The following is a 23,039-nucleotide window of genomic DNA, read 5'->3' as shown; positions in this document are numbered from 1 at the left end:
TGAAGTATAGGTGGAGGGATATCTTGCTGTGATTATTCAGGTTATGGGTGAGACCAAATCTGGGCTATTGTGATCAGAGATAATCGAACTGCAGATGCTGGAGAATCCAAGATAACAAAGTGTGGAGCTGGATGAACACAGCAGGCCAAGCAGCATCTCAGGAGCACACAAGCTGATGTTTCGGGTCTAGATCCTTCATCAGAGAGGGGGATGGGGAGAGGGTTCTGAAATAAATAGGGAGACAGGGGGAGGCGGACCGAAGATGGATAGAGGAGAAGATAGGTGGAGAGGTCGGGGGGGGATAGGTCAGTCTGGGGAGGATGGACAGGTCAAGGAGGCGAGATGAGGTTGGTAGGTGGGAAATGGAGGTGCGGCTTGAGGTGGGAGGAGGGGATAGATGAGAGGAAGAACAGGTTAGGGAGGTGGGGACGAGCTGGGCTGGTTTTGGGATTCAGTGGGGGAGGGGGAGATTTTGAAGCTTGTGAAGTCCACATTGATACCATTGGGCCGCAGGGTTCCCAAGCGGAATATGAGTTGCTGTTCCTGCAACCTTCGGGAGCCTCTGCTGCATCTGCTCCCAGGATGAGGCATTCCACTCCCGCACATCCCAGATGGCTGCGTTCTTCAAGGACCACTACATTGCACCCCCCCGCCCCCCTGCAATGGTCGAGAATGCCCTTGACCATGTCTCCCGCATTTCCTGCAACACATCCCTCACACCCCGCCCCCGCAATAATCGCCCTAAGAGAATCCCCCGTGTCCTCTCAATACCACCCCACCAACCTCCGGATACAACGCATCATCCTCAGACACTTCCGCCATCTACAATCCGACCCCACCACCCAAGACATTTTTCCATCCGCACCCCTGTCTGCCTTCCGGATAGACCACTCTCTCCGTGACTCCCTTGTCCGCTCCACACTCCCCTCCAACTCCACCACACCCGGCACCTTCCCCTACAACTGCAGGAAGTGCTACATTTGCCCCCACACCACCTCCCTCACCCCCATCCCAGGCCCAAAGATGACTTTGCATATTAAGCAGATGTTCACCTGCACATCTGCCAATGTAGTACACTGTATCCACTGTACCCGGTGTGGCTTCCTATACACTGGGGAAACCAAGCGGAGGCTTGGGGCCCGCTTTGCAGAACATCTTCCGTTCGGTTCGCAATAAACAACTGCACCTCCCAGTCGCGAACCATTTTAACTCCTCCCATTCTTTAGATGACATGTCCATCATGGGCCTCCTGCAGTGCCACAATGATGCCACCCGAAGGTTGCCGGAACAGCAACTCATATTCCGTTTGATACCATTGGACTGCAGGGTTCCCAATGTGGACTTCACAAGCTTCAAAATCTCCCCCTCCCCCCACTGCATCCCAAAACCAGCCTAGCTCGTCCCCACCTCCCTAACCTGTTCTTCCTCTCACCTATCCCCTCCTCCCACCTCAAGCCACACCTCCATTTCCCACCTACCAACCTCATCCCGCTTCCTTGACGTGTCCGTCCTCCCTGGACTGACCTATGACCTATCCCCTCCCCACCTATCCTCTCCTCTCCTCTCCACCTATCTTCTCCTCTATCCATCTTCAGTCCGCCTCCCCCCTCTCCCTATTTATTCCAGTTCCCTCTCCTCATACCCCTCTCTGATGAAGGGCCTAGACCTGAAACGTTAGCTTTTGTGCTCCTGAGATGCTGCTTGGTCTGCTGTGTTCATCCAGCCTCACACTTTGTTATCTGGGCTATTGTGTGCAGTTTTGGTGTCCTAATCTGATTCTTGCTACAGAGGTGTGCATCGAAGATTTACCAGACTGGGATGGCAGGAATTAATTATGAAAAGAGGTTGAATCAGTTAGGATTATGTTTACTGAAGTTCAGAAGAGTGAGGGAGATCTCATAGAAACCTATAACAGAACTAGACAGGTTAGATACAAGATGACTGTTCCCGATGATGAGGGAATCTGCAGCAGATGTCGCAGTCTAAGGAAATGGAGTGAATCTTTTAGGGCTGAGATTGGTTCACCCAGAGAGTGGTGAGCCTATGGAATTTGCTACCCTAGAAAGCAGTTCAGATCAAAACCTAAGATTTGAAGGGGCATTGAAAAAAACACTTGAGGCTAATGGCAACAAAGGATAAAAGGAAAAGGAGGAGTAGGCTTTTGATTTGGTGACCAGCCATGATTATAATGAGTAGCAGTTGAGGGCACTTTTGATCATTGGAGAGGTGGGGGCGGGGGTCTGGTGCTCCTTGAAATAGGAGGACATCTGGAATGCCTGGGAGTGGGATGCTCCGTTTTGGGAGCAGATGGGGCAGAGACAGAGGAATTGGGAGTGAGGAATTGCATTCTTGCAGAAAGTGTAGCTGAGATAGCTATGGGAGTTGGGGTTGTAATTGAGGTCAGTGTTGAGACAGTTACCAGAGATGGAGATGGAGAAGTCCAGGAAGGAGAGACGGGTATTGGAGATGGTCCAGGAGATTTAACGTTGGAGTGAAATGTCGATTAAAGTTGATGAACTGTTCATGCTCCTCGTGTTGTTAGAATAAAGATGTTTTGCTTAAAGCCTAGTACTGGACCAGTCAAATAACATCTGGAATGCAGCATCTTACACTTGCCTTTAAATAAAATTAAAAGTTAGGATCTAGGCTATCTCCTTGATTATATTTGGAGAGGGTTTTGTCTGGTCCATAAGTCTTTAGAGCCTAATCTTTCCCCATGATCCAGATGATGTTATCCCTTGTCAAAAAAGACAAATGAAGTTTTGTTTTACATTTCAACTCAATTTGGAGATTCCTGTCCCTCCGTGCTCTGCGAGCCAGTCCTTCAACTGTCTGACCCCTGCTGATTTGAAGGAGGGATCCAGGAGGACAATGTGTTCGAGTCACCAGCTACATACATATAGAAATGAATTCTGAGCAAGGGTCACCAGACCTGAAACGTTAACTCTGATTTCTCTCCACAAGTGCTGCCAGACTGCTGAGCTTTTCCAGCAACTTCTATTTATGTTTCTGATTTACAGCATCCGCAGTTCTTTTGATTTTTATACAGAAACAAAATCTTCCTCTTCAACTTAATTGTGATGGTAAAACCGCTGCTGTTTCAGGCTACTGCTGTTTCCAGAGTGTGTTTCTGGTCTTTCATTTCCATTCTCCTCAACTATATCCATCTTCCCATTAACTGGCAAATAGAATACCTGACCCAGGGGTATGGCTTCCTTCATCTGTACCATCAAGCGAATTCAGTAGGGAGCCTCTGCTTGGGTTTGGGCAGGGACTTTGCAACTTCGTCTGCCACAACTTGAAGGAAACCTGCTGACGAATGCCAAAAGTGTCGCAAGAGATTTGAACACACCAATGATCTAATGATCATGAAGTAGGTATTCTTTATTCTGTTAGCATCAGGTCATAACAAACACAAAGAGGAATTAAGGTTCAGCATAGAAAACAGTATTTACTAATTGATTTATTATCACGTGATACAGAAATACAGTGAAAAGCCTCTTTTACAAGTGGTACAGGCTAATTACAGCAAGCAAAGGATGTACAGATCAAAAAGACTTCGAGACATCTAGGTTAAATTGCAGGTTACGTTATTTGACGCTAGGGTCTATTCAACAGTCTGATAACAGTTGAAAGAAGCTGTTTCTGAACTACTGATGCTGTGTTCAGGCTTCTGTATCATTTGCCTGAAGGAAGAGGTTGCAGGAGGTCATTACTGGATTGTGATGGGACTTTGATTTTGGCCACCTTTCCATGGCAGTGAGCCGTGTAAATGGAGTCTGTGGATGGAAGGTTGGCTTTCGTGATGGTCTGGGCTATGTACATCACATCTTGTAGCTTTTTACTGTCCAGGGCAGCACAGTTGCTGTACCAGGCTGTTATTGCACCAGGACAGTATGCTTTCAGTGGTGCATCTGCAGAAATTATTGAGTGTTCTTATGGATATGCAAAATTTCCTGCGCCGCTTCAGGAAGAAGAGCTGTTGTTGTGCCCTCCCCTACTGTTGCGTTTATGTGGGGAGTCTAGAACACGTCGTCAGTTATCGTCAGTCTGAGGAACTTGATGCACTTCACCCTCTCCACTTTAGTTCTGTTGATGTAAATGGGGATGTGTTCTCCTTTTCTTTCTGAAATCAACGATCAGTCCTTTTAGATTTGCTGACTTTGAGAGAGATTGTTTTCATTGCACCGTGTCACCAAGCACTCTACCTCCCTTCTGTATTTCCCTGGCATTGCTCCTGTGGTTTACACGTGATTTGTGAAATCCTTTGTTTGATTCCTCTACCCAGAAGACCGCCTCCTGAAGACTCACTTTCCCCTTAAGAGTGTTTCACCTGCCCCTCCTGACATCCTCTTTCACTATCCTTACTGGCTGCTGGATGTCTGAGCAAAATTACTCCAGTCTCACTATTCAGTGCCTTTCCTGCCTCGGTTACATTTTCACAAGAGGCAAGAAATTAGAAGATTCAAGACATTGTGTCCATGAACTGTAATTGATATAAAGGAGTATACAGAGACAAAAAGTGATCAGAAAGGATTAGTTAATGTCGGTGTTTGTCTCAATGAGTGATACCAATCAAAGGAGGAAGTTTTGTAGAACTGGGATCAAACCACAACTAGAGTATTTGTGTTCAGTTCTGGACACGCTATTTCAGAAAGGATACCTTGGCCTTGGAGGAGTTGCAGTGAAGGTTTATTAGAATATTACTTGAGCTTCAAGTGTTAAATTGTGAGCAGATTCCATAAAATTAAAATTCATTCTTTGTGATTAAATGAGGGGGAATCTCATTGCACCTCCTCTATTAAAATGTTTTATCAATTTCAGAGCAGACATCTATTCTGGTGTAGACAGCAAGACTAAAGTTCATGTTAGACCATTGAGGAGTAAATTCAAGAACCACTTTTTCTCTTCAGCGAAAGGTGAAATGTTTCTCTATGAAAAGCCGTGAATTCTTGGTGACTTAAGATTTCAAGACGTTCACCGACTATTTTTTTGTTTAGATTTGATTTTGAAGGCCTCTAGACCAGGGCCTGAAAATGAAATTGAGATGCAGAAATACCGTAAACCAATTAAACGTAGGCCAAGCTGTAGTGCCTTTTCTGATGTTCCAGTCATAGGCTGTATGAAGAATGAGTGAATGTTTTCTTAATTATTTAATAGGTGGTTTCTTCACACCTTTACTTAATATTTTGTGTGAGGTGAAACATTTTCCAACATGAAGCTGCTGCATAATAAGACTAATTTCTGAATGTATCATGTGTCAACAGATAGTTGCCGTTAATGCTGCTTGGAAATTAAGTGTATCTGCAAGAATAATGAAGCCTTTTTTAATACACATAGTATGCCTTTAGTGGTAGATTTTAAATGTTCTGTCCTTCATATGTTTTCACATTGCTTCCATTGGAGCTTGTCTGTAGATTAAACGAGGCACTATATGTTATTTCATTAATTACTTGTGGCACAAACTGTGTTGCAGAGTTTTCAATTTTAAATTTGACAAGTGACAGTGCAGCTTGTTCATTTCTAAGGTCTGGTGACCTTGGTTGATTTCGATTTCAAGCTTGTGGGGTTGTGATCCATTAATCTAAGGTTGCCAACGAGAATTGCTATTGTAATCAGTTGATACACAGCAGCAGAGATGATTGGTTTACACAAACTTGGAAAAGAATTGACAATGTTAAGTCATTTGTTTAAATGATGAAAAGGATTTTTATTTTGTTCTTGATCAGCAGTGTTTATTCCTGAATATGTTGATCCTGTAAGGAGATACATCCAAGAACCTTAAATTTTAATCACATATTTAAGTCTAGATTCATAACTGGTATAAATTGAATGCAACATAGAAGATCTTGAGGTATCTTGGTAGGATAGATAGGCAGAGGATATTTCCTCTTTTGAAACAATCTAAAGTGAGGGGTCATTGTTTAAAAATCATGGTCACCTACTTTAAATAAATGAGGCGAACAAGCCTCTCTGAAGGTTGAGAATGTTTGGAATTGTCTTGCTGAGCAGCTGGTGGAAGCAGAATCTTTCAATATTTTTTAAGGAATTTTTCACTGCGAGGATTGTGGGTATGTGAAACCCACTTCCTGAAAGGGTGATAGAGGCAGACGTCTCAGAACTGTTTTAAAAAAAAATTAAATGAGAACTTGAAGCAGTGTAGCATACCAGGCTTCAGGCAAAGTGCTAAAAAATAGAACAGAGTCGATAGGTGCTTGATGACTGGTGCCGAAATGATGGGTTAAAAGGTTTTTCTGTGCTGCAGATTCTTATGACTGCTTAATAGCAGTCTGATCAAGAACTGTAAACTGTGATGTTTTGTGGGCACAGTTTATCAGAATATTTTTCTTGAGCAATGCTAATTTAGCCATGCACTTCCAACATCTACTGTTTCCTGCTCATATTTCCAGCATTTTCTCTTTGTTAAAAATGGAGGCAGATTGCCATTGTGATGGCCATTGATTTGTAAGTTCAGCTTTCTAGCTCACCAGTTTAATCTCTAAAACTTAGTATGCAACTTGTCCCACCATTTATCTCTTCCTCATTTTTTTTGTCACTGCTGATTTGGCAGATTAAACAAAATTGAGAACATTGACCTTGGTGTGAAGAAGTTATATTGGACTCAATCTGTGAACTCTGACCCTCTGAACAGTTCAGAGGAAGGGTCACTGGACCCGAAATGTTAACTCTGGTTTTTTTTTTCTTCGCAGCTGCTGCCAGACCTGCTGAGCTTTTCCAGCAACTTTGTTTTTGTTCTTCTGTCCACAGATCCTGCCAAAAATTCCAAACCTCTTTTGTTTTCTATCAGGGGAATGAGGGTGTGTGACTTGTCTGGGAGGCTGTGGACATCTGACGAGAAAGTTACTTTCTGGGGCTGCCTCGAGAGAGAGCACTGCAGTAGCCCCATATTGAAAGAGTCATAAGTGAATTTGGCTGTCATTGGAGGGGATTTTTGTCTGACAGGTAGCAACCTGAGGAATGTTGAGACAATATCACTACAACTGATGTATGAGACCACCACCATTTGTGCTGTGATCTTGGACCAGACCGCCAGATGAATGGTATGATCTAGTTAGGGACTAGTGATCCTTACTTTTGAACCAAGGCGGAAGTTGAAATCCGGAGACTTAATAAGAGAATAAAGCCACAGGTAGAGATGGAGCTGCACACATTCAGGCAGGTTGGGAGGTTGGGAGGATTCCATCATAGAATCCCTACAGTGTGGAAGCAGTTTGAATGAAATCTTGTGTTACACAATAATTACTAGGAAAATTCAGTTTTTAAGAGACCCCAACAGTTAACAAAATCTTTAACTATTATATATTATCATACTTTTTTTAAATTTAAAATCATCCTGCACTTCTACTCCAAATGCAGCTGCAGACCTCTGTATTGCCAAAATAAAATGAGCAGAAGAAAACAGAGACAATAAGAAACAAACAGAAAGAAAAGTATATCATTCTATTAAATGGAAGCCTGGACTAATAATCCAGAGTACGAGTTAAAATTGACCCTCTGGAGTTTGTAAATTTGAATGTGATTTTAATAAAAAAACTGTAACATTAAAAATGACTATATAGTTGGATTGGGATACAGGAAAAATACAGCTGAACTCTTGGCTTGTGCTTTGGTAGTAGACCGGCTTTGGGAAGTCGAGGATGTGAGTTACTCACTGCAGAATTTCCATCCTCTGACCTACGCCTGTGGTCTGATCATTTATATGGCTTCACCAGTTGAACTTCAGGTCAATGGTAACCCCTGCAACATTGTTAATGGTGGATTCAGCAATGGTAATGACAATGTTGAGCGGTGATGGTTAGGTTCTCTTGTAGGCACAAACGTTACTTGCCATTTATCTATCCAGGCCTGAATGTTATTCAGATCTTGCTTTGTGTGGACACAAGCTATTTTAATCTGAGAAGTTGCACAGAGCACTGAGCACTGTGCAACCATCAATGAATATCCCTATTTCTAACCATATAGAATCACCGAGTAATACAGCCTGGAAATAGGCCTTCTTACCCATACTGGTCCATGCTGACCGTGGTGCCCACTCAGCTAGTTTTAGTTGCCTGTATTTGGTCCATATCCCTCTAAATCCTTCCCATCCATGTACCTATCCAAATGTTCTTTAGATATTGCTGTTATACCTGCCTCAACCACTTTTTTTTGGCCACCCATTCCGTATACACGCCACTTTGTGTGAAGAAGTTGTCCCCCAGGTCCTCCATAAATCTTTCCCCCTCACCTTAAACGTATGCCCTCTAGTTTTCAAATCCCGATCCCTGGGAAAAAGACCATACGTATTCATCCTATCTATGCCCTTCGTGATTTAATACATCTCAATAAGGTCACCTTTCATTCTCCCACATGCCCCCATGTTCCAAGGAATAATGCCCTGTCTTGGCCAACCTCTCCCTATAACTCAGGCCTACTAGTCCTGGCAACATCCTCGCAAATCATCTTTGCATACTTTACAGTTTGTCTTTCCTGTAAAAGGGTGACCAAAACTGTACAGTATTCCATGTGCAGCCTCACCAACAACTTGTACAACTGTAGCACAATGTCCAAACTCCTATACTCAATACCTGGACCAATGATGGCCACGTGCTAAATGTCTTCTTCACCAACCCTGTTGACATGCGACACCACTTCCAACAAACTATGTACTTGTACTCCGAAGTCCCTCTGTTCCACAAGCGACCAAACCTTTGTGACTGGCCTGCTGTGTGGGGCCTTACTGAAGTCCATATAGACACCGTCCACTGCCCTACCGTTATCTATCAACTTGATTCCCTCTTCAAAAAAACTCTAAAATATTTGTCAGACATGACTTCCCATGTACAAATTTATCACTGACTCTCCCTAATCAGCCCATGACTACCCAAATGTTGTTTGATCGTGTTCCTTGAGTATTATCTCCAATAACTTGCCTAATATTGATGCCAGGCTCACTGGCCTGTAGTTCCCTGTTTTGACTTTGCTACCTTTCATAAAAAATGGAGCAACATTAACCACCTTCCAGTCTTCTGGAACTTCACCAGTGGCTAAAGATGGAGCAAAATCTCTGCAATTTCTTCTCTAGCCTCCCGCAACATCAGAAAATGGAATTGATCAAGCCCAGGGGATTTATCCACCTTAACGTGCTTTAAGGTTGCAAACACCTTCCATCTGGTAATAAAGTGGTCTAAAACATCCCTGTTTGTTTCCCACTTATGTTGGAGGAAATGTCACTAATGAAGCAGCTGAAGACAAGTGGACTTCAGGCACTTCTCTTAGGAATTAGGGGTCTTGTGGCTCAATAGTAGTGTTCCTACCTCTGGTCCAGGAGGCCTGCGTTCAAGTCCCACCTGCTCCATACATGTCTGAACATTGCTTAGAAATATCCACCCTGCGAAACACCTGCAGTGTTTCCGGTGACTGAGATGATTGACGTCAGATTACAGCAACCATCTTTATGCTTGGTATGACTCCAGAAAATGAAGATTTCCCTGATTCTCATTTGAGTTTGCATTTATTTGGGGCTCTTTGATGCCATGCTGTCAAATTCTATCCTAATGTCAAGGGCAATCCCTTTCACATTCAGTGGCACAGTATGAAAATTCAATGTTAGCCTTCTGAGGCAAATGCAATGGTTCCAGTGAACTCAAATCTTCAGCGATTGCTTGTTACGTGACAATGTATTTATGTGGAAATTACTGATTCCTGTGTGTGTATTTGTGATTATTGTGCTCCATTTGAAAAGGTAATGGAGTGTTTCCTTTCTCTTGTATGCAAAGATGAAAAGAAAAATATTTCTGCTACTTCCTTGTCATTATCACAAATAAGCATAAAATGAGTGCTTGTCAAAATCCTGGGACTAAAATGGTTGAGTTTTCTTGCTGTATGTTCTGTGAAATCAGGCGCTACCATAATGACTATATTAACTATATTCTCTACCTTAAGTTCTGACTTATAGCACCCTGCCTTGCACCACCTGTTGATTTTCCCACTTTTGTAGTCAGCATTCAGGAAGTTCTCATTCTTAGGCTATTTAGAGATGATTATGGCTAAGATATCTTTTGAAATATCGGGAAAAGGGATAAGCTTTGCCTTTTAGTTAGAGGAGATTTATGCAAGAATTTGTGGAGATCTTTAGCAAGCTCTGTGTTCTCCATTTCTCAGGAATACACAAGCCCAGAATAGCCCTTCTGCTGTTCATGAATTTCAGTACTGTAGTTTGAGTTGTTTCTGCAAGATGTGAAGTTGTGTATTTCTGAGACATTAGTTAATGTTATTGTTTCTGAGATAGTAGGAACTGCAGATGCTGGAGAATCTCGTGTAGAGCGGGATGAACACAGCATACCAAGCAACATCAGAGGAGCAGGAAAGCTGACGTTTCAGGCTGAGACCCTTCTTCAGATTTTATCTTTCCTGCTGCTTGGTCTGCTGTGTTCATCCAGCTCTATACCTTGTTATCTCAGTTAATGCTGTTGTGTTATGTCTTGGTAACAAAATGGCAATGTTTTCAACCTTTAAATCTACAGCATACTGGGCTTTCAAATAATATGATAAAATTGGTATCATTTAGGTTACTGCCTTTGCTTTCATTCAGTTAGAGATTTGTACACAAGCTTCTCCCCAAATTGGAATAAGATAAATGTTCAGATGTTTCCGAGATAAGTGTGTACGTATACTGTTGTAATGTACTTAGACTAACTCTGGACTCTGCATTGAAGTCTCCATTTGACATTAATTCAGAGACAAGTGTGCTACGCAATGATGATTAAGTTCTCAGAAAGCTTCATCGGAGACAGTGCATCGTTAAGTTCTATTTATGGGTCATCAGTGAAAGTAGCATTATTGCTGATTGGAAGATTGAGTGGGCACAGAGATTTAATCATCTTAGGTCAATGTGTTGTTTCGTTATGTAGTGTGATTTCCCGCAAGCTCTTGGGAAAGATCCGAATTCATAGTGAGGTTAATGACCTCAAATATACTTTGTAGTACTACCGCAGAGATACTGCGGCTAAAAAAGATTAAAATTGGATAGATTTCACAGACTTTTTGGAGTGAATTGCTGTTATTTATTTTCTGTAGGGAATCTTCAGTCAGTTCCAATACAGCAAAGAAAAGGTATTGCCATCTGATGCCTTGCGTAGTGCTCTTGCCAAAACCTTTCAAGATGAACAGCGCTTCCAGATGGGGATCATGGATGATGCAGCAGAATGTTTTGTAAGTGAAATGGTTTCACATTTTTGATGAGTAATTAATATACTTCACAGCAAAAAGGAACTCTTTTCATTCTTGGAATGTTTGAACTTTCGCACCGAAGTCACTACTGTTAAAAGTAGTGAAAGAAGGTGAAAGAGAAGTCTCTAAATTATGCTTACAAATAGATGTTCCACCCCCCCCCCCCCCCCCCCCCCCAATATTTTGCTGGGTAGTGGGCCAGAAGTTATACTGCTCCTTGCCCCTTGTTAGTAAAACTGCGTACTGTTTTGGTTCATGGTAGTATGGCCAATTTTCTTCTTTTCAGGTGATGCTGCAATTGTATATCTCCCATGCTATGCTTGGCTTTAAGGAACGGGTCACCAACGAGTGAAATTTGTCAATAAAATATTGTGCAAGTTTGAAACCTGAACATTTCTTCACTTTCTTCTTTTTTTTATTCCCAAGTGAAACATAATTATATTACAGCAGTGTGTTTCATGGAAAATTTATCCATACCTACAACAACTGTTTTCTGTCGACAGATATTGCCAGACCTGCATTTCTCTAGTGTTTTGTCTTTTTGTTTCAAATTTCTAGCATCTACAGTTCTTTGTGATCATTGTATTGTTGCCATAGATTCTTGTATTGGTAGTGACTTCAATTGAAAAGATTTACAGTGTTTTGCTATCTTAATTTTAGCTAGCGATATTTCGCAAATTAACTTCAAGTTCAGTCAATGGTTGTTGTGTAACATTTCAAGTTGTTTGCTTTCTGCATTACTGACTGTCTCCCACTGTCTGCTTGGGGATGTTTCCTGATCTAAATTGCCTTCTATTGGGGCAGTTGAAGATGACAAATCAACATACATAATTTGGCCGACCAGCCAAGTGAGTTGGCTTACAGCTGAGTATTTGTGAAATTTCTTTCAAACCAACAGCATATTTTGTTGAAATAGTATCAGAGATAATGGGAACTGCAGATGCTGGAGATTCCAAGATGATAAAATGTGAGGCTGGATGAACACAGCAGGCCAAGCAGCATCTCAGGAGGGGAGGGAGGATGCTGCTTGGCCTGCTGTGTTCATCCAGCCTCACATTTTATCAGCATATTTTGTTGACTGTTTTTGTAGCCTTTAAATGAAACACTAAGATGTAGGGTTGTTTTAATCTCACATTCCCATTTCTGTATTAAATTGACATTTTGAGGATGAAAAGGTGCATGTTAACAAGAGTGAGCAAGAATGATTTTTTTATTGCAAATTGAGAGGTATGTCTCTCTTCCGATAATGAACTTGAACTTCAGCATGTATTTGTAGACATGGTGTATCTTTGTGTAGCTTCTGGGTTTTTGTCCGGCCATTAGTTTGTTTTTGACTGTCAGAGTTGATTGTTGAATCACCTCTAATGTGCTAATGTAAGCACTGAGGTACCATTACCAACAATGGTCTCTGCTATTGGTTTTTTTTAAACTGTATTGTTCATTATCTATTTAGTGATTCAGCTACATCTGGCTTCTCAATGGGCTCCATATGTCTTGTGGCTAACTTATTCAACACCATTGATTTATAGTGCATAATAAAGTATAAAACTGCAACTGCTGGTTTGCTTTGGTTTGAGACATGACTATTCTTAGTTAATATGTTGACATTTAACACTGAATGAATTGATTTCATTGACAGGAAAAACTAAATGCAATATGTAACTTCAAATTTTTCATAGGAAAATATCCTTATGCGAATACACTTCCACATTGCTGATGAAACAAAAGAGGACATTTGCACAGCAAAACATTGCGTTCCACACCAGAAATTTGCAATGACTTTATTTGAACAGGTAGGAAATGGTTCTCGTTGTCAGAATAAGAATACGTTTTTAAAAACCAATTAATATTATAATTTAGTTTTGTATTAATTACTCTTTCAACTCAACTTTAGCACAGACGTAGTTAAACTGAAATTTGAGATTACAGTACCCCTTCGCTGAATTTCCTTAAGCTTATTTTTCAAAATAAGCATTAATAAATAGGTCAGAATATTTCTAATGGTGTAAAGTTATTGCTATGTAAAATTAAATTAATAATTTTGTTGGTTTTTTGGAAGTAGCCTAAAAATACCACATTGCGATTGTGCAAAATACAGTAATCAGTTACATTTTAGGCAGGATTTAGATCTTTTGAGGACTACTGCAATATTAAGTATGCTATATGGTTGGCACTAAAAAATGAGTGAAATCAGAACAGTTTGATCGACTAATTTTGGAATGATGTTTTGAAATGAATGGAAAATATCTCTGCCTGTGCATGTCCTTTATGGCAGGAATTATTTCTGGAATCTGTCTGCACAGTGATGTACATGCTATCACGTTTGTCTCTGTGTCTTTGTACATGGTGATTATGTATTAAGTATAAAATTAAATTGGAAGCTGCCTCTTTTGATTAGTATTGGTATTAGTTGCATCCATGAAAAACTGACTAGATTTTAAAGACCAGTTAATAATATCCAATGTTCAGCAAGCTTGAGCAAAGTACTGTGGATGCTGGAGTCTGAAAAACAGAATGTGCAGGAGAAATTCCACATCTGTTGAAATAGAACAGTTAATGTTTTGAATCCCATATGACTCTTTAGAGTCAGAATGTTAACTCTGTCTCATACAGCAAGTATGTTCTGCTTTCATGTCTCGTAGTCATGTGTGAACACTGAACAAACAGCTTGGAAACATGGTAGTAATTTTGTCCTTTTTGATGGACTGTACAGAATAATTCTTTCTTGCAGTGTGTTTGTACCCGATGTGGCGCAACATCTGATCCTCTGCCTTTTATCCAGATGGTAAACTATATTTCTACAACTTCTTTGTGGTAAGTCCTTGCTTAAAAATAATTGTACTTAACTTGAGCTTCACACAGCAACTTCTGATGCAAGAAGATTCTAAAAGAACAGGAATAAAATGAATGGTGAAAAGGTTTCCTGAACAGAGTCTAGTCTGTTGACATACTAGCAAATCAGGCTGTATTCTTATACAGTGTTAAGTACTGAAACCACTCCAGTTGACTTCAAAAAGATTTGTACGTAGGATTGGGAACAATATGCTTTTAAATATTTTGTAGCCTGTTCTGCTTTATTGGAATAAGACTATCAGATAATCTGTAACACATGCTTCAAGGTGTATAGTCACTCGAGAGCGTGACAAGAAGTAAAATATTGATGTGTTCTAAATTTGGTGTAATCGCCCAAGGGAGGGAATGAAGAAAAGACAAAGGAATTGCTTAAAAAAAAAGTGTAGTCCATCTTCATTAAGTAGTACGACTGCTTCCTACAGAGGGAGAGAAATTCCTGATCTTGTTATGAGTAACTGATAAGCCAGGTGAGTTACTTCAAAGTGGGTGAGCAGCTCTTTGGCCACAGGTGAGGGCACAGAGAACTGGAGAATAGCTATTACTGTCCCGTTGTTTAAAGAAGGTAACAGGGATAATCCAGGAAATTACAAGCCTGTGAGCCTCTCATCAGTGATAGGGAAATTATTGGAAAAGATTCTCGGGGCTAAGACCTATAAGCATTTAGAATCAAATCAGTAAACAGCATGGTCTTGTGCAGGGAAGGTTGTGCCTCACTAACTTGATTGAGTTTTTTGTGGAGGTGATGAAGATGAATGAGTTAGAAACAGTTGATGTTGTTGTCATAGACTTCAGTAAACCCTTTGACAGGATCCCGCATGGCAGACAGATACAGAGGATGAAGGCAGATGGTATCGGGGTGAGCTGGCAACATAGATTCATAACTGGCTTAGTGATTGGAGACAGAGTCGCGATGGGAGGATGCTTTTTGAAATGGAGGGTTGTGACTAGTGGTGTTCCACAGGGATCAGTGCTGGGATCATCTCTGCTGTTCATAATCTAAATTGATGATTTGGCGGAAAACATAGTTGGTCCAATTAGTAAGTTTGCAGACAATACAGAGATTGGTGGAATTGAGGATTATCAAAGGATACAGCAGGATATAGCTCAGCTGAAGGCATGGGCAGAAAATTGGCAGATGGAATTTAATCTGGACAAATGTGAAGTGATGCGTTTCGGAAAGTCAAGCCCAGGTGTAAATTATACAGCGAATGACAGAGCCCTTAGGAGTATTCATGTGCAGAGAGATCTGGGTGTGCAGGTCCACAGAGACCACTGAAGGTGACATCACAAGTAGATAAGATTCAGATAGTTCTCTTGTTACATGATAATTGCGTTCTTGCGTGACCTTGTGCTGTAAAAAATTGGCATCAAAAATCACATATTAGGGAAATCACTATACCTGTACAGCAGAAAGTTTGCGTCATCCAAAAAGTGTCCACTGTTCATCAATCGCATTGTAGTCATTTGTTTTAATGAAACACGTGTCCTAGCAGAGCTACCTGTAGGAAAAAAAGCCTGTGGCGTGCTTGCCATCATCAAGTATCAGGATGGACAGGTTATGCTGCAGCTTAAAGGAACTTTAGTTAGGTCCCGCTTGGAATATTGCGTGTAGTTCTGGTCACAATGCTTTGGAGAGGACACGGTTTACCAGGATGTTGCCTGATATGGGGGATTTTAGCTATGAAGAAAAGTTGGATAGACTGGGTTTGTTTTTACTGGAACGCAAAGGTTGAGAGATGACCTCATAGAAGTTTCTAACATTGTGAATGACATGGATAGAGTGGAAAGTACGATGCTTCTTCCCAGGGTTGATGAGTCATCTATTAGGAGACGCAGGTTCAAGGTGCGAAGAGGGGGAAGTTTAAGAGAGAAGTTTGAGGCACGTTTTTTTTTCGTACAAAGGATGGTGAATGCCTGGAATGCAGAGGAGGTGGTCTAAGCAGACACAAAAACACAGCATTCAAAGTGCCTGGATGAATATATGAATTGGAGGAGAATAGAGCGATATGGATCCTGCAGGGGAAGGCAGTTTTAATAAGGAAGGGCAAAATGTGTTGACACATTCTTGGAGGGCCAAAGGGCCTGTTCCTGTGTTGTAATATTCTTTATTCTAGCTCAAGTTACTGTTATATGATACATTTAAACACCAGATGAGAAGACGAAGTGGTAATCCAGGTACAGGTGCATAAAATTGGAATAGGGAAAGTTTTATCAAGTTTAAGCCCTCTAAGTGAAGTGGAACAGAAAGTTAGCAAGATAGATTGTCGATCAGGAAAAGGAAATTGCAATAAATCTGATTAGATGGGCCTCTGCAATCAATTTGTTGAAGGAATGTGGGCATTTGTTGCTGAGCTGGCATTTGTTTTCCAACCCTCATTGCCTTAGAGAAGGGGATGATAAGATTCCCTCTTGAACTGCTGCTGTCCATTTCTTTAAGGAAAGATTCATCCAAAATCCTGTTGGGTAGTGATTTCCACGATTTGACCCAGTGACGTCTGAAGGAAAGCAATTACATTTCCAAGTCAAAATGATGGGTGTCTTGGAGTTGTAACACGCAAGAGCTGGTGTTCACATCTCTCTGCTGCCCTTTTTGGTGGTACAAAGTTCTGATGGAGTGAAACTGAATTTCCAGAAGAGAGATCATTTGTGACAAACTGAATTACATTATTTGAGGAAGTGACAGACTTTGAGACATTTAGGAAAGATTTTTGGGTGAAGAGTTTTGCCATGAGTAGCAATTTGGATTAAAATCTAGCTTGGCGTAGAAAACTGAAGATTCGGGTTAAGAACAGCATGAGTTTGGGATCCCTTCTGTTCACTGATTAAGTCAATAATCTAAATAAAAGGCTAAATAAAGAGCTACCCAAATTTGTGGTTCACAAGAGTGGACTTGATTTAATCATTTTGAGATCCAAATAAAGCTGCAAAATATGGAATATGCTAATAAATGTGAGAATAGTACATATTCATTTCAGACAATATACAATTGGAAGAGGAGAAAATTGGATAATGTGTAAGAGCAGAGGAATTTGTGGTTTTAGGGTGTAGAGAATTTTAAAACACCACTTCAGATGGATGAAGCCATTTTAAAGTGAGCTAAAGGTCAGAAATATTGAGTACCCAAGGCAAGATGTGTGACGAGAGCCATTTCTCTATGCAATTTGTACTATGTAAGCCAGCAATCTGAAAATAGTAATGTTCAGAGAACAGAAAGTTCCAAGGGACTGCTACGTTTCAACTTTACAAAGCATCCATTATGTTCAGTACCGCCTAAGGGTGAAGACAGGGTTTATTACAAGATTTTTCGTCAGTCACTCGACAATTCCAGGGTTACTGAATCAGAAGTTTAGATAAGTGGCTTGAAGCAATCAGAGGTGAAGGCTGTTGCTTTAGGCTGAACGCCAGTCAATTCTTTAGTAGCAGGGAGAACAGGCTCCGTCCCAAAAAGAAGCTGCTGATGTTGAATACAGTTAGAACTCCAGCCTGAGGAGTTACACTGAGGTGCAACTCAGTGTTAGGGTTAGGACTTGAACTCCTTTAAGCTGTGGGGAGGCTCAGAAGACATCGTGTCACATATGGAGATAGTAGGAACTGCCGTGCTGGAGTCTGAGATAACAGGGTGTGGAACTGGAGGAACACAGCAGGCCAGGCAGCATCAGAAGAGCAGGAAAGCTGACGTTTCGGGTCTGGACCCATCCTCAGAAATGGGGGAGGGGGCTCTGAAATAAACAGGGAGGCGGGGGTCTGTGATAGAAGGTCGATAGTGGAGCACATAGGTAGCGACAAGACGGCCAGGTCAAGGAGGCAGGGATGAAACTAGTAAAGGTAAGTGTAGGTAGGAAGTTGGGATGGGAGTTGGTCAGTGAGGACGGAGGGGCGGATGGGTGGGAGGGATGACGGACAGGTCAAGGCGGCGGGGTTGGGGAGGGCGCTGGTCTTGGGATGAGGTCGGGGGTGGGGAGATTTTGAAGCTTGCAAAGTCCACATTTGAGACCATTGGGCTGTAGGGTTCCAAAGTAGAATACGAAGTGCTGTTCCTCTAGTTTTCGGGTCACATCGTTGTGACACTGGAGGAGACGCAGGATGGACGTGTTGCCTCCTTGACCTGTCCGTCTTCCCTCCCTCCTCACTGACCAACTCCCATCCCAACTTCCTACCTACACCCACCTTTTACTAGTTTCATCCCCGCCTCGACCTGTCCGTCTTCTCTCCACCTATCTGCTCTACTACCCACCTTCTGTCACCATACGCCCCCTTCTCTATTTATTTCAGAGCCCCTTCCTCTCCCCCATTTTCTGAAGAAGAGTCCAGACCCGAAATGTCCGCTTTCCTGCTCTTCTGATGCTGCCTGGCCTGCTGTGTTCCTCCAGCTCCACACCTTGTTATCTCTATTGTATCAACATATGAAGTGCAATGCAGCTTAAGAGAGAGGATCTAGAAATTCTACAGTGTTTGCTTTGTGCAGCCTGGCAAGATTAGAGTTTGGAGGAATGCACAGACAGTACCAGTTTAATGAAGCTTACTGTCTGTGGATAAGCCGAAACTGTACCCATGAGTAAGTGAGGGCGAGCATTTTTCAGAATCTAGAGGAGCATGCTTGCAGTTTGGAGAATGAACTGCCAGAACATGAGCTATCTTTGAGGCAATTCACAATGGTGTGATTTTTGTGGGAGTTCTGAAGGGGACCCCTTGTAAACTTTACAGTGCAATTTGACAACCTACAGTGTCACTAACGCTTGGATATTGCTGAGAAATCTGTGGGATCTGTCTTAACTGCATAAACTATTTTTTACACTCTGGGTTATGAAGACCCAATTTGTCTGTTATCCATATTTGTTTTGGGTTAATTTGAGATGTTGGAAATGTGTGGGACATGTATTCTACCTTTGTTAGGCAAGTTTATTGTTGTTGTTTGTTCATAGTTTTGCAATCTTGTAGCTTTATTAAGTACCCTGGAGCTCTCATTTTATCAAGTTTTAAAAAAAATACTAGTCCCTACCTAGGTTTTAATGTGAATTTGGCAGTCTGGTCTGGAGTTATAACAATGTAATGAGACAGTGCTGTTTGTGAGTACTGTCTGCCTGATTGGATGCCACATCACATAAAGGATGTTGAAGCAATGGAGTGTGCACAGTCTAGGTTCACAAGGGCTCTGTGCTGTCTTGTATTCACACAAATATGAGCAAAGACCTGTGAAGTTGAGGCTCCTTTTTGATTGAACAGAGATTAGAGGATAATTCTATATGATTAATATTACAAAGGAACAGCGCAAAATAGACTTTTTTCAATGATTTGACAGGTCTAGAATTCAGGGGCATAGTATAAATTAAATAGAGATTTAGGACAGAACTGGATAACTGTTTCTTTACACAAGAATCATTAGCTACAGTTGAAGCCAAGCATGTTAACAGCAAAGGAAATGTAAACAAGTGGTTGAAGTGGCGTGGAAATAGGGCATGCACATAGACACTGAGATAGCAGAACCCCTTCTAGCATAAATAGTTCTGTGACATCGACATTAGTTTGCAGCTCACAAGCTGGACAACAATGAAATAATACAGCATACAAGCTGGCCATTTCGGACAAAATTGCTTTATTGTAGCATTTGCTGCATACTTTATTATTCTTCAATAATGATGGTTAGGTCACCCAAAGCTGTAACTGTAGTTCTTTATGAAATGTATAAAGGCATTTTTAACATTTAATTTCTTTTTGGATAAAAACAATTTTTTTTGTAATATCCATTAGGAGTGATAGAGAAAAGAATGATTAGGGATTATCTGTTAAAATCAAGAGTCTTTATGAGAAATGCAAAGATGGCCTGCAGTTTGAATCATCATATAATGTTTACATTGGGCGCATTGTGCAAGTATGGAGGGAAAAGAAGTGTTAATGTTTTCTAACAGATTTTATGACCTGTGAAAGATGCCTTGGGATGAGATGGCAGTCTATCTCAATTATGATTAAAATGGGTTGTGCATAATTATTTTACATATCACGTTTAGGCACTTAATTAAATTTGAATAACATGGAAAAGTCTCATACATGACAAGGCAGCAATCTTTTCAATTTAGGGGAAATACTGATTAACTTGTCAGTCCCTCTACTGTGGGTGCCCTGTAGAGTTAGGCTTTGTTGTTTTTCATGGGAACAAATTCCTCTCTGTTTTGTCCCTTTTGTGTAGTAATCAAGCAATACGTATGATGGAAAGACGTGAGAAACCAACGCCTGACATGTTTGGGGAGCTTCTGCAGAATGCAAGCACAATGGGCGATCTTAGGAACTGTCCAGTATGTGTCTCTTCACTCCTTTTTCTCTGTATCTAAGGTCATTTAAATGCAAGGGAATCAATTCACTTTAATGTAGTTACTTCATACCTTAAGGGATGAATGCAAAGTAATTCTCTAATACATCGATATTTGTCATGTAATGAGTATAGTTTGAACAGCACCATGAAAACATTCTGATCACTGCGCAGGTTCATGTTTGCTTATATACAACTGTTTGAAAATCGCCTCTTGATATTTGGCTGTTCAGTCCCTACCCACTGGTTGGGGAAGATCTGCACAAGGCAGTGATCAGAATACTGCATTCCTGGCCTAGGAATATCCACGCAGCAATTCTTCAATATCTACCACTTGCTAGCAGATTAGCTGGCAATATTTTATTTTGTTTCAGAGTTTGCTTACAAATTCTGAGCGAAAGATGCAAGAAACACTGGTTTTAAGTTATCGGGGGAAATAAAAGGACAAAGCTGAACTGGAAAAAAAAATTAAAATGTCCTGGATATTCGTATGTTGTATGTGTGCGGCTTAAACATTTTCAAGAGTGTCTTGGACTTGATTATATGTTTCTTTCTTCCACTGCAGTAATTTTACATCTGTAAATATACCACTTTGAAACCTATTCAAGAGCCCATTTAATGTTGTTGAAATTTTTCTATGCTAAAAATGTTTCATGGTAATTTTTATGCTTTTGGAAGAAGGCTTATGAACTTAATGGAGACTCGATGACTGCAGTCCATTGCTAAATGCGAAAGGTTCAATAGCTATGAACTATTTTCTATTTCCGGACTGAAAAAGTGACTTATTCTTAATTTTATTAAGATCATTTGAAGTGGTTTTGTAATTTTAAGTCCAAATGCATGGCCTGTGTTTATATCACTTGTTTCACCCATCTGTATTGCTCTGTTTGTCTTTGGATAAATTACCTAATTTAAATCAACTGCTCTTTATTTAAAACAAAAGTATATTCGCTTTGCTCTGGAAATGGAATGTCATCCTTCCATAATAACTTTGTAAGCCATATTTTAAAAGGTACTTGTAAGTGTTCATTCAAATTTTATGCACTCTGATTTCCTCCTTTCTCCTTTCTGTTATCCCTGTCTTCTCCAGTCTAATACCTCCCTGAAACATTTAAATGTTCAGATACATGCAAGATGTATTTGATGTGACTTGCATTTGTAAGCAGTTGTTTTGCCTTCACCTGGCTGTTGTAAAGTACATTAAAACCTGCATAAAGGGTCTGCTTCCATGCAACGTCAAATGTAGGGACACGATTGGTCTCGGTCTCAGGCAGGTTGATTTTGAGTTTCGGTACTGTTTTTGGTAGAGCTGCTGTCTCCCCAGCAACAAGACTGCTGAAGCAATAAAGCTTAAGAACAGGGTAATTTCATTGAAATGGCTGAAGATTTCCCTAATTGTCGTAAACGTTATTTGTTTATTCATCAGCTTTTTTTCATTATTCATTACTGAGCTTATGGCATAGTTAGTGTTTTGCTGGTGTTTCCTGAAATTTCCTTTGCTTGATTTGGTTTTAGTTTGATAAAACTTGACGCGCTGATTGGTACATTCTACCCTGTACATTCTACCTGTTAATCCTGACTGTGTACGAAAAACAATTCATTTTATAGGGGTTGGTTAAAGATGGGAAAAGCAACCAGTCTAATGAATGGGTGTACAGCAGCTTTTAGAATATTTTCAGGTTAAACCACTGAAATTGTGTAGCTGTTTCAACACCTGTATTAGTTTGAGATGATAATATTGACCAGATCTCTGAGTATTAAGTTAGTTAAATGTTATAGAAAATAGGTGCAGGAGTAGGCCATTCAGCCTTTGAGCTTGCAATCTTCAATATGGCCGAGGTTGATCATGCAATTTCAGTATTCCACTCCTGCTTTCTGTCCATATTTCTTGATCCCTTTAGCCACAAGGGCCACATCCAGCTCCCTCTTCAATGAATATATCCAATGAACTGGCCTGAACAGCTTTGTGTGGTAGAGAATTCCATAGGTTCACAACTCTGTGAATGAAAACATTCTTCCTCATCTCAGCCCTGAATGACTTATTCTATATTCTTGGACTGTGACCCCTCACCCTGGACTTCCCCAATACTGGACCGTTCTTCCCGCATCTAGCCTGTCCAGTCCCATCAGGATTTTCTATGTTTCTTTTGAGCTTCCACCTCCACCCCCCCCCCCCCCCCCCCCGATCTTATTCTTCAAACTTCCAGTGAGTACAAGCCAAGTCTTGCCTTTAGAATCCCTACACTGTGGAACCAGGCCTTTCAGCCCAACAAGTCCAACCGACCCTTGGAGAATCTCACCCGGACCCATCCCCCTGTAGCCCACCTAATCTAGACATCCCTGAACACTACGGGCAATTTAGAATGGCCAATCCACCTAACCTGTATATCTTTGGACTGTAGGAGTAAACCAGGGCACCCAGAGGAAACTCACGCAGACATGGGAAGAATGTGCAAACTCCACACAGACAGTCGCTGTGCTAACCGCTGAGCCATTGTGCCGTCCCTAATGTCTTAATGTCAATCCTACCACCCTGGCAGTCAGTCTGATAAATCTTTGCTGGAATCCCTCAATAGCAAGAATGACCTTACTTAGACTGGGAGACAAAACTGCACACAATATTCAAGGTGTGGCCTCTCCAAAGCCTAGT

The 23,039-nt window shown here is 41.1% G+C and overlaps 1 protein-coding gene across 11 annotated transcripts in view; it reads left to right on the top strand.

Annotated features, from left to right (window-relative positions):
- Positions 1–23,039, top strand: part of LOC125467583 (inactive ubiquitin carboxyl-terminal hydrolase 54-like) — a 124,101-nt gene that overhangs the window by 46,061 nt on the left and 55,001 nt on the right. For all 11 annotated transcript variants that reach the window (XM_059640322.1, XM_059640328.1, XM_059640327.1 and 8 more), the window contains 4 exons: positions 11,080–11,214; positions 12,912–13,025; positions 13,964–14,046; positions 20,270–20,375. In XM_059640322.1, the coding sequence (XP_059496305.1) occupies positions 11,080–11,214; positions 12,912–13,025; positions 13,964–14,046; positions 20,270–20,375 (438 nt within the window). The remainder of the gene's footprint in view (positions 1–11,079; positions 11,215–12,911; positions 13,026–13,963; positions 14,047–20,269; positions 20,376–23,039) is intronic.

Source organism: Stegostoma tigrinum, chromosome 37 (genome assembly GCF_030684315.1).
Source record: "Stegostoma tigrinum isolate sSteTig4 chromosome 37, sSteTig4.hap1, whole genome shotgun sequence".
NCBI lineage: Eukaryota > Metazoa > Chordata > Chondrichthyes > Orectolobiformes > Stegostomatidae > Stegostoma > Stegostoma tigrinum.
This window is presented reverse-complemented; position numbering and strand designations above follow the sequence as displayed.